Source organism: Pan troglodytes, chromosome 13 (assembly GCF_028858775.2).
Source record: "Pan troglodytes isolate AG18354 chromosome 13, NHGRI_mPanTro3-v2.0_pri, whole genome shotgun sequence".
Lineage (NCBI taxonomy): Eukaryota > Metazoa > Chordata > Mammalia > Primates > Hominidae > Pan > Pan troglodytes.
Window position 1 is genome coordinate 97,860,613 of NC_072411.2, and position 17,489 is coordinate 97,878,101.

At 37.6% G+C, this 17,489-nt stretch overlaps 1 protein-coding gene across 10 annotated transcripts in view; it reads right to left on the reverse strand.

The window, feature by feature from the left end:
- The window catches only part of DNAH7 (dynein axonemal heavy chain 7), a 393,327-nt gene that overhangs the window by 120,274 nt on the left and 255,564 nt on the right, over positions 1-17,489 (reverse strand). For 9 of the 10 annotated variants that reach the window (XM_054679168.2, XM_054679169.2, XM_054679172.2 and 6 more), the window contains 6 exons: positions 16,436-16,591; positions 15,567-15,735; positions 13,411-13,537; positions 12,108-12,327; positions 4,275-5,147; positions 1,844-2,073 (listed from right to left, as the gene is read on the reverse strand). In XM_054679168.2, the coding sequence (XP_054535143.1) occupies positions 1,844-2,073; positions 4,275-5,147; positions 12,108-12,327; positions 13,411-13,537; positions 15,567-15,735; positions 16,436-16,591 (1,775 nt within the window). The remainder of the gene's footprint in view (positions 1-1,843; positions 2,074-4,274; positions 5,148-12,107; positions 12,328-13,410; positions 13,538-15,566; positions 15,736-16,435; positions 16,592-17,489) is intronic. The other variant, XM_054679170.2, reaches the window with a different exon arrangement.

Genomic DNA, 17,489 nt, shown 5'->3' on the forward strand with positions numbered 1-17,489 from the left:
GTGACGCTTTGCTAGCTTAACCATAGATTTCCTTCCAAGTAACCTGAAAACTTGCTTCTAGGTTACAGCACTACCTGGCTGTCGTGATCTGAAGGCTTTAGCTATTATGGGAAGAATAATCACAGGGTAGGAATTCTAGTTGAGGTAAAGGATAATTTAATATCTTTTTTTTCATTTGCAAGGAATTTTGAAAAGAAAAAATTTGAAAAAGGAAAATTTGAAGGGCAAATAAGAATATTTGAAAATACCTTAAAAACTATGACTTTCAACCTGTAAGTTTGAACTTATAACCTTGTAACTTTAAAACTTATAACCAGTAAGTTTAAACTCTTCCTATAAGTTTGCCTCTCGTTTTTATAATCCTTTTTTTTGTTAGGGTGGCCTTACTATTGTGAGTGCAGAGTCAAACAAAAGCCATGAGTGATATCCAAAATTTAATCAATCTCCAAGAGCTTTTGATCCTCCTGGATAAGAAAATATGAAAAAAAGCAAGTTTCCATTATGTTAAAGATCATAAGCTCGACACAGAAAGACAATTATCTCGAGAGCCAAAGAAATAATAAATTCCAGCCAAGCTATGCAGCAGCCACGGTGGGCACTGCCGATTTCACTAGGTAGTTGAAAAATTCCTAAAGGTATGATTCAAACACAGGGTTGTAGACCACAGTGACTATGACAGTCCTGTTGGGAGGGCACAGCAATAGTTACTATGAATACAGATGAGGAGTGTCATATCCATATCCAGGTAGCATGCTGCCCAATATGAGAAAAGGTCCTTCAAAATGCTTGAGATAGTGGGTTAGCCATAGGAAGATTTAGAATTAACCATAGAAATATATATAAAAATCAAACTCATAGTATTAATATTTTTATATTATCTGTGCACATTTGTTGTTTTATGTATTCTTTTTAATCTTTAAAAGAATTTGGTCTGTTCAATTCGTGGATCAGGCTTGAGCTTTCAATATAAATCATGTGTCTGAGCAGTAAATTTACATTTGTGCTTTTAAGTAAAAATCATATTAATTTATAGATAATATTCAAACATTTAAAAGTACTTAAGGCTTACCATATGTATATGTTTAAAATACTAGACTTATAAATTATTTAAGTATCTAGTAATGTTTGATTTGTTAAATCAGAACTTAAAAGGGAAATATAAATAATGTATTAAAAATTTTATTTAAACAAGCTTTTGAATGGAGCCACACATTAATCCAAGGTCCCCTTTAAAGGTAACCACTAAAATGTTCCAAACTTCCTACTTTCTACCTTAATGTTATAATGTTTTTAAATTTTGTAATATACATACTGAATTTTAATTTTTGGAACCAAAGAAATATTTGAATAAACTTTTGTGCACACAAAAGTCACCCTCCAGAACATTAAAAAAACTCACACTGACACTTTCTATAGCAGGTAAGTTTACTCATGTTTATATTGATGTTTTCAAATGAGAGTTTATTAGAGAGTGGCTGTCCCTCCCTAGAGTCTCAGCTGTTCAGTATTCAAAGAGAGGGTTTAACTATTACCTAATTATTTATCAGAGAAAAATCACTCTCTACTAGTGTTTACTCAATATTCACAGCTCTGGTTGGAATATCTTCATTCTTCCAAGAGTTATTATGCATCTATGATGTGCTAGGCAATGTGCCCATATGAGAAGGATAAGACCCCTCCCTAAATTCAAAATGTTTGTGGATTAAATAATTTAAAGATGTAACAAAACTTACAGTATATTTCTATGAAATAAATCTCCATTATATCATATTATGTCATTTTTGCACACACAAGTATTTTTAATTGCCATAGCTTACTTAGAAATATGAAATTTGATTTTTACCTTCTTTTCTTTTCTAACAACAGTTTGAAGGTGGAGATTAATTCGAGGTAAGAGGTAGGAGTCACATAATTGTATCTTTGAAGTTCAACAAAGAAAGATTTGGATAAATCTATAGTAGAAGTGTGGAAGCTTTTACACATGTCGATACAGCCATCTCGTATTTCCTCTGACATTTCAATTTCTTCCAAGAATCGTGAGGCAACTGCCTGGAGTGCATCTTCAGGCCATGACTAAATGTAAGATAAATGCTTTAGCATTTTATTAAGATTACGAATCTGGATCTGCTACTACTGCAGCCCTTTACAACTTATGGATGTTGGGGGTGAAGGGGAATAGTGTGAGGGATGGTGTGGGAGAGACAATTTCATAAGAAACTTTCCCGAGGACTTGCATACTTAGGGGAGGGAGCCAGGAGCTAGTTAGTGCATATAACATTCACTGTGTGTGGTTTGTTCTGAGATTAGAGAAATTGTTCATGAGTGTTGCAGGAGAAAGGAAAGGCAAATGAACTAAATTTATGGAATGTCTATTTCTGTATGCATTTTACTGGTATTATCTCATTTAATTCTCCTAACATTTCCCTGAGAATGATGTAGGCATTATTCCTGAAATAGCTTCCAAATCCTCTCTTCTTTCTTTGTCTACCTCAATCATCCCAATTCAAGCCTCCACTATCATCTGCCTGGAAGATTCCAGTAGCATCCAAACTGCTTGCATTCTCTACATAGCTGCAAGAGTGAGCTTTTCAAAATATAAATCAGCTCATGTCACACTCCCCAATTTATAACCAAAGACTTCCTAGAATTCTTAAAATCCGAACCAACTTGCCAATCTCTATCTGATTTGACCCTTCCCACATTTCTGACCTGTTATACCACCTCCCCCCACAGTTCCTGTGCTCCTGTCACCCTGATTTTCTGTCACCCTCTCCTTCCTTCTGTCTAGACACTTGACTTCACTAGTTTATCCTCTCTGCTCAGATCTCAATACTGACACTTTTTTGTCTTTCCAGTTTCCTCTTCAAACCCTTAATTGGTCCCTTATTTAAAAAGTATTTACCTGTAATCCCAGCACTTTGGGAGGCCGAGGCGGGCAGATCACCTGAGGTCAGGAGTTCAAGACCAGCCTGGCCAACATGGTGAAATCCCGTCTCTACTAAAAATACAAAAATTAGCCAGGAATGGTGGTGGGTGCCTGTAATCCCAGCTACTTGGGAGGTTGAGGCAGAAGAATTGCTTGAACCTGGGAGGCAGAGGTTGCAGTGAGCCAAGATTGTACCACTGCACTCCAGCCAGGGTGACAAGAGTGAGACTGCATCTCAAAACAACAAACACAACAACAAAGCATTTACTCCCTATTTGCTACCCTGTCTGATGAAATTGTGTTTTGCTTATTTGTCTGTAGACAAGAAGCTCAAGGAGAGCAGAGGTCTTGTCTATTTCATGTGCTTCATCTCCAGCTTTTAGATTAAGACTTGCTGCAAAGCAAAACAGAATTCAATAAATGTTTGCATGAAATAATTAATTTTACCACGAAGTAGAGATACAGAGAGGTTCTGTAAACTTTCCAAGGTCATAAATGCTTATCTGTCAAAACCCACTCACGGGATCTCAGTCACAGCCCACAGATTTCTTACCACACAGGTAGAGAATGCATTGTGATATGCTGTTAAAGCCAGAAGGGAGAATTAAATTACTATTCACATCTAGCTAGTTACTCTTCCTTTGCTACTCCCCTTCCCCACCCCTCGTCCCTACCCCCCATCCATTCGCTGCCTTTTTCTGCTCTGCTCTGTACTTCCCAGTACTGAAGTCCACAGAAAAAAAGGTCACTCTGGCTTTCTCGCTCTTAACTCCTTTGGGTTTAGCTAATGGGAAGAGATTGGGGGCAGGGTGGAAGAAGTGAGACATAGGGGTATTTTGATCCTCCCTTCCTTTCCAGCCGTAGCTGAGTTCTACGTTTCTGGTTCCTATTCCTGTTGGGCAGTCTTATATCCACAGCTCTAAGCTCTGACTTTCATACACGGTTATAGTAACACTTCCTGCTATTGCTCCACCTACCACTTCCTGAGTGTTCCAACATCCTCTCTTGGTTCCCTTAACCCTGCCTACCCCTCTGTGAACAGTTCCTTCATTATGCTTTCATCAGTGAAGGGTTCAAGGGTGCTCTGTGCTTCCTGTCAGGACTCTGATACACAATTTTATCATAACACTTCCTATAATATATTGAAGTTAGTGATCACATATATTCTTAATAAATACTTTTCTATTATAATTTCTTGAATTATAATTTCATAAGATATAACTGATCAGAAGATTCTGCTAAACAATATTTTGGGGTAAACTACAGGTTGGGAATCTATAAAATAAGTCATGATGATAGTGGAAATTCAACATTTCTAGAAGTCTATCTAAAATGTACATGACAATACCTGAAACCAGTCAATGGTACAGCAGTTAACAAGAGCAGGGAACTTTCTAAGACGATTCCGAAATGCATCTCCAATGGGACTCATGGCAAGGACCACATGCAGTTGGCTGCGGCAACGATCAATAAACATGTTGAAAAGGGCTATGGGGCTGCCATCTGTTTGCTTGGTTTTATCCCGCTGGCGATCTAACTGACGCATCTTATCACATATCTCTTGCTTCTCATCTAATGCAAAGAGATTTGGAATCTCCCCAGCATTTAGCAGATTATTGACATCTTCCAGAAAAGACTCTTTTTTAATTTGAGTATCTGTAAACAGGAAGACACCCTGCATCTCACCTTCCGCACATTTCCTTAAGATCACTTTTAAATCTTCATGCCATTCAGTAGTATCATACCCCTTAGAGATTTCAACTTGGAAAACTGAATAATCAGCCATGTGGGCAGCTAATCTGGTGACAGACTGCCTTCCACTCCCTCCAACCCCTACTAGGAGAGCATGGCTGCGAGGCTGCTTCAGGATCCTGGAAATTCTGCTGATGTGCTCTATGGCAAATTGAAACAAGACAAGGTTCATGGGTTTTTTGCTTATATTGTTGTATTCTTCTAGGTGAATTTCTACTATCATTCGAAGATTATCCACATCTGCGATTTCTCTGTAGTTGGTATCCTCCCTCTTGGGATCATGGAAATCACAAAACATTAAGCTGCGTAAGTCATCTTCTTCCACCATGCCATCATTATCAAAATCCAAACGCTGAAAAAGCTCATGAAAATCTTCATACATGTAGTTTCTCAAAATTTCTTGAATGTAGTTGATGAGCCAGCTTCTGTCTGTATTGTCCAGAAGGCGGTCATAATACACTCGAAGGACCTGTATAATAATTAGAAAGCAGCTTTAGAAACTTTCTTCTGATTTTTAAGAAAGTGTTATTATATCTGTGCTAATCTCAAGTAATAAAAATATTAGAAAATTTCTGTGGGTTTTATTAAAAGTATATCCAAATAATCAGGACTGATTCACAATAATGTTATTTTAAATGTTAATTTTAACTCTATATTTAGAATAATAAGGTTATAGTCAGTTATCCATCAATGAAAGGTAATTTTGGGGGTGGGAGCTGAAGCAGATGTAGAGATGCTAAGAGAATTAAGGCCTTGAGAAGTTAGTGACTGCCTTTGCTGGCTGCTCAGATGTGGATAGCAGAGCTGGGCACCAGTACCCAGGGGGTACCCAACACCTTTCCAGTGATGTTTCCTTTTTCTAAGATAGATAACATTTTGAAAGTTATTGACAAATCAATAGTTTTTGCTTTTGTTTTTGTTTTTCAAAAAGCACATTTTCTAGAACAGGAAATGTCTTGGGTAGAGGGAGAGTTGTTTGGGATATCTGTTAATTATTTTTGTTTTAAGTCGTTACAGAGAGCAATCTACTAAAATAAATCTCCGGTTATATGCACATGTTATGGGACTGCAAGAAACATCAGGCTTGCTACATGTAGCAACTGTTTTCTTAAAGAAGTGTGTCCCAGGGGTACAGTCTATTTTGGACTGAATTGTGTCCCCCCAAAATTCTTATGTTGAAGCCATAATTCTCAATGTGACTGGATTTGGGGATAGGGCCTTTAAGGAGGCAATTAAGGTTAAATGAAGTCATAAGGGTAGGGCCCTAATCTTATAGGATAGTGTCCTTATAAGGAGAGGAAGAGGCATTAAAGCGCTCTCTCCCTCTCTATCTCTCTCCCTCTCTCTCTCCGGTTCTTGTTTCTGTTGGGCAGCCCTTATATGCACAGAGGAAGGGCCATGTGAGGACACAGAGACAAGGTGGCTTTAGCAAGCCAGCGTGAGAAGATAAATTTCTGTTGTTTAAGCCACTTAGTCTGTATTATTTTGTTAATGGCCAACTGATACATATATGCTATAAATAATGCATATTTCGTCAGTGGAACGTTGGATCCTTACTCTGCTCTACCATTTTGAGTAAATCACTGAAAATGTCTGCATCAACTTCTTCACCTATAAAATAGAAGTAGTATTACCTACCTCGCAAATCTCATAGATTTGGGGAAAAAGTAACATGACAAAATATGTGAAAACACTGTAGAATTCAAATAGATAATTACTGCAAATTGCCCTAGCATTAAGGTTAATGGTGTTCAGGAATCATGGTTTTAGTGTATTGTTATCAAATTGATGATTTCATAGTGTTATCCTTTTTTTTTTTCACTAATAGTGTCTGCATAAGCAAATGGTATTATTTAAACTTCCTTCATATTCCAACCAGTTCAAAAGTTATTTCTCTGTGAGACAATCTAATTTCCCAATACATGCCAATGGCCAATCTTTGAATTGAGGTACTTAAGATCTCAGACAATATTCCTAAATTAAGTCAACTTCATGTATCAGGATCAATGCCTAAGCATGAAACAAGTATATTATTATCTAGCTGGCAGTTTAGCAAGAACCTATAGCAGCATTTCTCAAAGACAGTCAACACATCTGCATTAAAATCATCTGAGGTACTTATTCAAAATGCAAATTCCTGGGCCCCACAGTGGATCTGTTGACTTAAAAACACAGAGGATGATTCCTGGGAATATCTTTCCGTTTCTTTTTGTTTTTTCTTTTTCCTTATTTAAGGTACAGATATGGTTTGGCTGTGTTCCCACCTAAATCTCATCTTGAATTCCCGCGTGTTGTGGGAGGAACCTGGTGGGAGGCAATTGAATCATGGGGTGGGTCTTTCCCGTGCTGTTCTTGTGATAGTGAATAAGTCTCACGAGACCTGATGGTTTTAAAAAGGGGAGTTTCCCTGCACAATCTCTCTTCTGTCTGCCACCATGTGAGAGATGCCTTTCACCTTCCACCATGATTGTGAGGCATCACTAGACATGTGGAACTGTAAGTTCAATAAACCTCTTTCTTTTGTAAATTGCCCAGTCTCGGGTATGTCTTTATCAGCAGCATGAAAATGGACTAATACAGGTACAACAATCTTAAGTGTACAGCTCAAAGAATTTTGGCACACAGTTACACATCCATGTAACCACCACCAAGATCAAGATATAACATTTCCAGCACCTTAGTAAGCTCCCTCATGCTCACTCCTGTTGATCCCTGCTTTCCTCCCTCCCCAACAAGGAACCATTATTCTATCACCACCTCTCACATTTTAAAAAGTTGACACTTAAAACTTTCTATTATAAATCTAAATTGTTGCAAAGGATATAATTTCTGGCATATTTATATTGTAATTTGTGCTTTGAATTTATTTACCTCAAAGTCTTGATTGCAGACTTTTAAAATCGAGATATAATTCATGGACCATAAAATTCATTCTTTAAAAGAATACAAAATCAGAATATTCACAAAGTTGTGCAACCATCACAACTATCTCCCTCCAGAACTTTATCATCACCCCAAAAAGAAACCTGGTACCCAATAGAAGCTACTTCTCATTACCACCTGCCCTGGCCAACACTAATCTATTTACTATCTCTATGGAACTAACTTGCTTATTCTGGATATATGATATAAATGAATCATATCATAGGTGACCTTTTGTGTATGGACTTTTTAACTTAGCACAATGTTTCCAGGTTCATCTATGTTGTAGGATATATGAGTATTTCTTTTTAGGACTGAATACAATTCCACAGTATGTATTTACAATATTTTGTTTGTCCACTCATCAGCTGATGGATATTTGGGTTGTTTCTACTTTTTGGCTATTATAAATAATTCTGCTAATAATATTCATGTACAAGTTTTTGCATGGACATGTATCAGTTCCTCTGGGTCCACAGTTAGGAGTGGAACTGCTAGGTCATATGGTAACCCTATGTTTTAACCTTTTGATAACCTACCAAACTGTTTTCTATATTACATTACTGCCAGCTATGTATGAGGGTTCCAATTCTTCCACATGCTCACCAACACTGTTCTATTATTCATCTTTTTTTTTTTTTTTTTTTTTTGAGACAGAGTCTCGCTCTGTCACCCAGGTTGGAGTGCAGTGGTGCGATCTCGGCTCACTGCAAGCTCCACCTCCCGGGTTCACGCCATTCTCCTGCCTCAGCCTCTCTGAGTAGCTGGGACTACAGGTGCCCGCCACCACACCCGGCTAATTTTTTGTATTTTTAGTAGAGACAGGGTTTCACCATGGTCTCGATCTCCTGACCTCGTGATCCGCCTGCCTCGGCCTCCCAAAGTGCTGGGATTACAGGTGTGAGCCACCACGCCTGGCCTATTATTCATCTTTTTTATTACAGCCATCCTATTGAGTGTGAAAGGTACTTAATGGCAGTTTTGATTTGTATTTCCCTAATGACTAATCATGTCCTTATTGGCCATTTGTATATCACCTTTGGAGCGATGTCTTTGAATCCTTTGCCCACTTTTAAATTGCATTATTAGTCTTTTATTGTTGAGTTATAACAGTTCTTTATGTATTGTGGGTACTAGACACTTAACAGTTTATATGATTTGCAGGTATTTTATCCCATTCTATATATTGTCTTTTCATTTTTTGGATGGTGTTTTTTGAAGCATAAAATTTTTTAATTTTGATGAAACATATTCATCTATTTTGGGGGTCTTGTTTTTGCAGAATATCTGTATTTAACAAGCAAACCAGGTGATACGTGCATTAACTAATGTCTCAGAGCCATGGAGAAGCCAAAGGGAATGAGTTGTCAGTTTTATACCTTAGAAACCATTTAGTGAAATTATATAAGGTTATCTAGTATGATAATGATGTCTGGAAAGGAAAAAGACATGTAAAGTAGTCTCTAACATATATTAAACCCTGAAGAAATATTTTCTGAGTGAACAGAAATAAAGCACAAATTAGTGTTAAGTTCAATTGTTGCAGGACTTTTCCTTAGTTCAGCTAAAGGTGGGGTCCTTGTTACACAGCCATGAAAATTTTGCCTCGCAGACTATTTGAATGGTGAGTAAAACAGGTTTTATTGAGTGAAAATGAAGAAAAGGGGGAAACAGGGACTCTCCACAAGGCCAGCGTCCCTTCTAGAGTGCTTCCCACCCTGCAGATTGAATCGCAGGTTCCATCCAGGAAGAAGAGGGGCCAGGCTCCTCCCCACTGCAAACAGCATGAACTTCTGTGGTTCCACCCCAGTGCACTGGCTGGCTGGAGTTTCTCGGGGGATCCCTTCCCACCTACTGTCTCACAATTACCTCATATTTTTAAAGATGTTGAGAATAATGTACCAAACATCCTTCTTGGCACTGCAGTAAGAAAAAAAAAAAGAGAGAGAGGAAAATCTCTGCTCTCATGGGGCTTGCCTGCTATCTGAGGGAGATGAGCAATGCATATAACGAATGAATTCTACAACATGTTGGACGTTGGAAAATATTATGAAAAGAAGTAAAATAGGACAGGATAAGAAAGACTGGAACTACTAGGATAGGGGAGGGGAGTCAGGCTGTGGTATTAAAAAGCTTCAACTAGAAAGAAGAATTTGATCAAAGGCAGGGAAGGAGCTATTCCAGAGCATCAATATCTGGGGGAAATATTGCAGGCAGAAGAGAATAGCCAGGAGGCCTGTACTGCTGGTGAAAGGGGGATGAGGATGAGAGCAGGAGGCAGCCTGAGGGGAACAGGCTAAGAGGAACACATCCCAGGTCCCATGGGCCACTGGACTTTTATCCGAAATTCCTCTGAATGAAGTAGGGTGCTAATACAAGGTTTTGAGCTGAGGACTAAATTCATTATGTTTTATATAGGTATGTATAAATATGAAGTAGTAAACCTCACTAAATGCCCAAAGAGCTCAACAACCATTATCAAAACTCAATAATCTGACATCTAAAGCAGCACAGAATCTAAAAAACTCTTAAAAGTAATTATGTCTAACACATATACAATAGCACAAACAACCTATTCCCATGATTGGAAGAAAGCACTGTTATGTATAATCTCAAGTGACAGAACATGTCATATGTAGCAAGCCTGCCTGCCTTCCTCCCTTTATGCACTCATTCATTCACCAATATTTATTGAGTGTTTTCTGTGTGCCAGGCACTGGGAAAACCAGCACATAAATATAACTGCTATTCTCATAACGTTTCTATTATTGTAAAGACAATAAGTAAGCCCCAAATTTAGACGGTGTCAGGCGATGTTCAATGTTATGAAGAACAAAGCAAGGTAAGCAGTAAAAAATCAAGGGGGGTAGGGATGGCCCAAAGCGAGCTTGCATGAAAAGGGGGTATTTCAGCAAAAATCTGAAGGAAGGAAGTGGGCAAGCCTGCAGATAACAGAGAAAGAGTGTTCTAGGCAGAAGGAATATCAAGGGCAAAGTTACTGAGGTGGAGGATGCCAAATGCTTCCTCGTGAGTTAGATTCACCCACGACAAAATGCTGCCTTCAGCAATGCAATCTGCTATGGTTTCAATGTTTATGTTCCCCCTAAATTTATATGTTGAAATCCTCACCCCCAAGGTGATAGTATTGCAGTGGAGACTCTGGGAGGTAATTAGGTCATGGGAGCAGAACCCTCATGAATGGAATTAGTGCCTTTATAAAAGAGGCCAGAGAGCCCGTTGCCCCTTCCACCATTTGAGGACATGGTGAGAAGGCACCACCTATAACTAGAAAACAATCCCTTACCAGACATGAAATCTGCCAGTGCCTTGATCTTGAACTTTCCAGCCTCCAGAACTGTGAGAAATTAATTTCAGTTTGTTGACAAGCCACCCAGTTTAGGTACGTTTTATAACAGCCTGAATGGACTAAGGCATGCTCCTTGAATGAATTCAGCATCATCCTCCCTGTTCACTTCCCCCACACTCTCCAGCTCTCAGTACATTTCTATTACCCATGTGGCCCCCAAACACAAGCCTGCATCCATATCCTGGGAAGTGGGTCCCATTCAGGCAATTAGGTAATCTGCTGTGGAGTGCTATAAGAATCTCTACATCATCCTTTCCAAAGAATCACTTTTGGAGACCTTGTGGCCAAAACATGCAAGTGGAACGGATCTTCACGTGGACATATATTTGAATGTGTGATGATTTAGGAATTCAAACTGTATATCTAAAAAGTCCAGAGAAACTGGATTTTTAAAAGACCTTTTGAAATTTATATCTCTGTAGTACATGGTTTTAACACAGTAGCACATTCTCGTGTTCTATGTTTCTTAACTGCATATTAAAATTAAAATAAGGGTCTTGCTCTATCACCCAGGCTGAAGTGCAGTGGTGCCATCATAGCTCACTGCATCCTCAAACTCCTAACTTCAAGCAATTCTCCCGCCTCAGCCTCCTGAAGTGCTGGGATTACAGGCATGAGCCTCCTCTACCACTTCTTATAAGAAAATGCTCATCCACATACCTATTCCCAAGAGAGCTTAAATACATTTTTATATAGTTTCTATGCTCTCAAGAATTTGCTTTGCAATTCTTTTGGCATCTAGTAATACTATACAAATAAGTAATGTAAAAAAAAAAAAACACATTCACTTCTTATAAAAACATCTCCTTAAAAAGTGTTCCATTTCAAATTTATTTGAAGTCAAACTAACAAGGATTAAACTACTTAAGGGAAACTGGCTCAAAGTGACACCTACTTTGAAATATTCTATAAATCAACAGAACTTCCTAAATCTGCATATGGGAGATAAAGCATTTTAAACATCATAAAATATCTCAGTGTTAAATATTTTTAAAATTTTTCTGAACACTGGCCTTCAAAATGCCAAATAACTGAATATATTTCAGCAATATAAATTGAAGAATATTCTTTTTACCCAGTTGTTGGCATGGCAAATCTTTGTTTCTCACATAATCCCATTTCAATAACAGGAAAATTTACCTCATGAACCCAAAGACGTTTAATCACTTCTGTGGTTTCTGTTGTTTCTGGTCTTGACAAACAAACACCTTGAATGACACGGGAGAAATCACGGAGGTTGAACAAGTAGTGAGATTTAGCTGGAGTAGGCAAGAGATTCTTCATTGCTTCTTTATACAGAGTCATTGTGCCATTTACGATTTGTGTGGTCAAATCTAGAAATTCATCTGGAAATTTATAACTTAAAATTTTTTTAAATAAAAAGAAAGGAAAATGTTAGCAATTATAGAATTACGACACAAAAAGGATATTTAGCAGGACCAACATAAAATTTTAATTTTGATTAAATCAATTTCATTTATAAAATTACCATATCTTACTATAATAATACTAATAGATTTTTACTCCTTTTAAAGCTATATTCCATGTACTATTTTATGTTATGTCCAAAAGAACCCTGTGAAATGGGCAGGGCCAGTTTAATGGACTTAAAATCACTTAAGTAAGTGAACAGAAGAGACAGCCAAGGAACCCAGATTATGTAATCCCAAATCCACTAGACAAGTATTTCCCGACCTCTTTCATTCCCTGGCATTCTCAACTGCATATAAATATAATCCATAAGGAACACTGGTGAAACAGGTATTTTCAGAGGAAAAAAAGGAAGAAAATTAAAATACGTAAAAAAAATAAGGAAAAGAGAAAAAAAGGAAAGTAAAACAGTGAGCCAAGACAAGAGTATAAAGAATGTAGAGAAATAATTTTCATTTAGAAAGATTGCCTATATTTAACTTCTGGTTTGTCTAGGAGCCAGGTGATTACTCCATCATCACTGGATAAGGCAAGGAATGACAATTTCTTGAGAATGGGCATGGGCACACAGACAGACTTCCCCTGCCCAGGTCAGCTTGGCTCCCTGATATCTCTGCATCTTGTGGAGTAGCACAATCTCTGCAGCTAGGCAGCTCCAAGGCATTACTTCTCGGACTTGGACACGAATACCCCTGCAGAACTCAAGTTCTACTAGAGGGTATCAAAGTCACAGCATAAACCTGGTACATCTTTCCAGCAGTAATTGAACTCAGTGGTGAAAATTCAAAATAATAACTCAAACGTGAACATATTATATAGCAGAATGGTCAGACCTCTTTGTGTTATGCTCCCACACTGGGAGGTGGCAGGAACAGAGGCAAACGATGTTGTCTGTTAACTTTTCCTTATCTAGGAATGCTTTTGTTCTTTGAAATACGCTACTTAATATTGATATGTTTCTAAAATATTTTATACCTCCTAATTAAAAAAAAACAAACTTTTGATTACTTACCAGATTTCTAAATGCCAAGTTAAGATTCTAGAGAAGATTGTATACATGGATTTATCACTAAACTCATTGATTGTTATAATATTGAAATGTCGCATGTATCGAGGAGTTACTGGATTTCGACCACCACCTAAATATTAAAAAGTATAACTCTTAATAATGTTACTAGTATATACAAGAGTATTTTCTCAAATATTCTATAGTTTAAAGTAACTTGAAAGATGGACAAATTCACGGCACATGAAGTTAAGAGTAATCAATTGTTTGGATAACCCTGACATCAAAACTATTTTTCCCTCAAATTCAAGACGTTACTTTTCTAGGTGAATTATCTGAATGAGTTAAACTAATTAGACATAATCTTGGGTCAAAACTATATTACTAAGGGAAATCAGACCACGCAGAAAAAGCCACAGGCCATGTTCTCCACAGTTTACAGCTTAAAGCAGTAAATGGTAAACATCCTCAATACAATATTAAAATGTAATATTATACAATATTAACGTAACTCTGGTGAATCTGACTGACCAAAGTTTAGGGTACTTCCCACAAGGCTGGAATTCAGCACAACCATGACATATAGCCAAATTCTTCCCCCACATCTTGAAGCGAATTTACCCAAGACGAGTCTATACAGTTCATATAGTGACTTCACTGGCTGCTTGCATCTTTAAAAATTGGGGGATTTTTCCATAAAATAATGAAAGATTCCTTTGAGCTTATACATTTCTTTTGGAAAATATAAAAGAGTTTAAGGAGATGGTGAAAGGGTTGCAGAAGAAAAGATGGTAAGATCATCTACCCCAGCTCTGTCTCCAACCCTTCCAGAGAATGTTCGGAATTGTGATATTTTTAGAAAACAGACATGGGGTCCGAAAGGAAAAGATACCTCATGGTTTCAGCATACTTTTCTTACCAATGCCTGAAGAGGCAGGGAAAAGTGGACATGTGAGTATAAATGCCTGGCTTGGGGTGGTGGGGGAGAGACAAAGTGGAACTGAAGTCTGAGACCCAGGAGCAATATGGTCTTTTATTTAAAAAAAAAAAAAAACAGCCTGGGCATAATAATAATATGCCCCCAAGCCCTTGTCTCCACAAAATATGAAACAAAATTAGCCATGCATGGTGATGCATGCCTGTAGTCCTAGCTGCTCAGGAGGCTGAGGTGGGAGGATCACTTTAGCCCAGGAGTTTGAGGCTGCCGTGAGCTATGATCACACCACTGCACCCCACCTAAGCAACAGAGTGAGACCCTGTCTCAAAAACAAACAAACAGAAAGTGTTCAAAATGGCCCAGGGAATGTGCTGAGAGCAATTACTGACTCAGAGCAAACTGCATTACAGGTCAGATAAAGGTCAGGGTTAGGGAGCAAATACCGGAGAGATTCCCTGAAGTGGTACATCAACACAAGCAACATTTTAAAAAATGGAATACTGGCTTGAAGAAAATAGTCAGGAAGAAAACAGTTAAAGATTTCTTGTTAGTAATCAAGCCATTTTAGACACCCCAGCATTAAAAAGCAAATTTCCTCTACATAGAGATTCCTTTGAGTATAAATTTATCTTGGAAAATTTAAAGGATCTTTTGGCCATTCCCTACTTAAATTCTTCTCAGCAGCCTGTTTAAATCCAGAGACTGACTTGAATGGGACTTGATTTGGGGTAGAATAAAGATGATTTCTGAAGCAGGGACCATTCTATACAACTGAAGCATTAAGGAATGACACAGAGGAAGATGAGATGCCCCAGGACGATGTGAGTTCTCAGAAGGCAGAAACAGGAAATTGGGAGCAAAAATTCCAGAAGGTGGGAGAAAAAAGGATTTGGAAGACTTCCAGAAGGTGGGAGAAAAAAGTTTCAGAAGGTGGGAGAAAAAAGTTCCAGAAGGTGGGAGAAAAAAGTTTCAGAAGGTGGGAGAAAAAAGTTCCAGAAGGTGGGAGAAAAAAGTTTTGGAAGAGTTGGTGGGTGCATAGCCCATCCAAGGTCACCCACTTTATAGAGTTGGTCATGTGATACACTCTGTTAGGTCACAATAGATACACATAGAAAACATATACACAAAACACTGCAACTCAAAAGAGGTTTTTTTTCCAGTTATTTCTTTAGCTATTGCTAGGGAGATTTTTCCATCTTAGTAATCACAAACTCAAAAAATGTACCTGGAGGTCCCATAGCACACATGATCTGAATGTCCACTAGTTTAATCATGGAACAATCTTTTAGATCATACCAGTTCCAGTGATCTAACCACTGTCTAAGTAACTCAATGGGAGGTTGAGCCCCATATACCTCCCGAGCAGGCATATTGACATCATCTACAAAGACAACCTGAGAATGAGAAGAGAAGAGGTATAGAAAATATTAACATCTCAACATACAGTCCTATTGTGTAAACAATATTGAGGCAAATACTTAGCTATCTATTTGCAGAGTACATATGAGGAAGTGATGGTTTCTTTTCTAAACAAGGATAATATCCTTAGCTTCCATGCTTTTAGGATTCATATTCCTTAAGAAATAGGGAGACATTCTCATTACTAATCTTCATAGGTTAATAGCTTAGGACTTATTAATCCTCTCATACAATTTGTTTCTCAATATACTGCATATTTTTTCCTTGTACTACACTTCAATTCATGAAAATAGATGAGAAAAGTGTGATTAGGGTGAGAAGGGTGTTCTTTGCAGAGGAACACAGGTAAATCTATTGAGAGCTGTGTTGCTGAAGGTCTACAAAAGCAAGCAGCAAAGACTGCTGAATAAAAATGTTAGTGAAAAAATTAGGAAGGTAGATAATTTCTCAGATGAATATTCTACCTTCAACTCAAAGGGCAACTCCTTGTTTTAAACATCAAGCTGTCTAGTGCACATACAAATGTAACTACATTTTTAGGAGAACCTTTTAATCCAAATTTGTGACATTAAAAAACTATACAAAAAGATGTCTATCCCCAGGATATTTGGTTTCCTTGTTCCAACTGCAGCAATGTATATGAATAGGCCCGGGTACTGTACAAAGAGTCATTACCATTCTCTTGCCCAAAGGAGGACCAAAAACTCCCTTTCTTCTCTTGTCCAATTTTGACATGACAATATTCTGAGTTTGAGCTGCTGTAGTTTGTGCTGAGAAGTTAATTAGCAGAGGTTTGTAGATTTCCTTATTTAGTTGATTTAAAAGAAAATTCTATATAACAAAATAATAAAATGAGCCATAGTTGGAATTATGTTTTGACATTTCAGAATAAACACTAAGCATCATTACTGATAGACTCGAATTTAACCTTAAGTGTTGTAACATTGTACAAATAGATGGAATCAGTAGGAATAACAGTTACCATGCCAATGGAGTGTCTCCATCTGTCCACCCTCTTGTATGTGACTTCTCTGGTTTTCACAGCTACCGGGGAGTACACATTCCTCCTTAACATGGAGTCACAGAGACTCAGAGGTTAGGAAACCTTCCTAAGTTCTCCGAGATGGGCAAGAATTCAGACTGCCATTTGTCTCTCTCTAGATGAATGTTCTTTTTCATATATCTTATTATCTTTCCACTTACATACAAAGCTATCTTTCTGTAAGTTAGAAAGCTTAAAAATATAACTGTATTTTCAAAATGGAATTCACTGGAAACCAGGTGGAATTACAATGGTTCTTAATCAAGATGTATGCCAGGGACAGGACATACCAGAATTCCCTGAGGAGCTCTTCAAAATAAAATTGCCTCTCCTCACTCTTTCTTCCCATTCTCTCCCTCAAGAGTTCTGTATAGGGCACAATCCCTTGCCACTTAAGGACCAATTTATTAGAAAACATCCTATGTAAATCACATATTTTCTTAATGAACAGTAATATCTATCACATGCACATATGAATAAAGGAAGGGAAACAGTAAAGTTTTTTTACTGTTCTAAACTTTACTTGCATTAAATGCTTGCAGCATTCAGCTTTATAATTAAGATATTAAATTATTAACCCAAAATATCAAATGGTAAAATACCTCAAGCAAGTCCTCTTTTCATGATGTGATTATACACTAAACATTACCATAATTAAGCAAATGGAAATTCTGAAAGCATACTTTG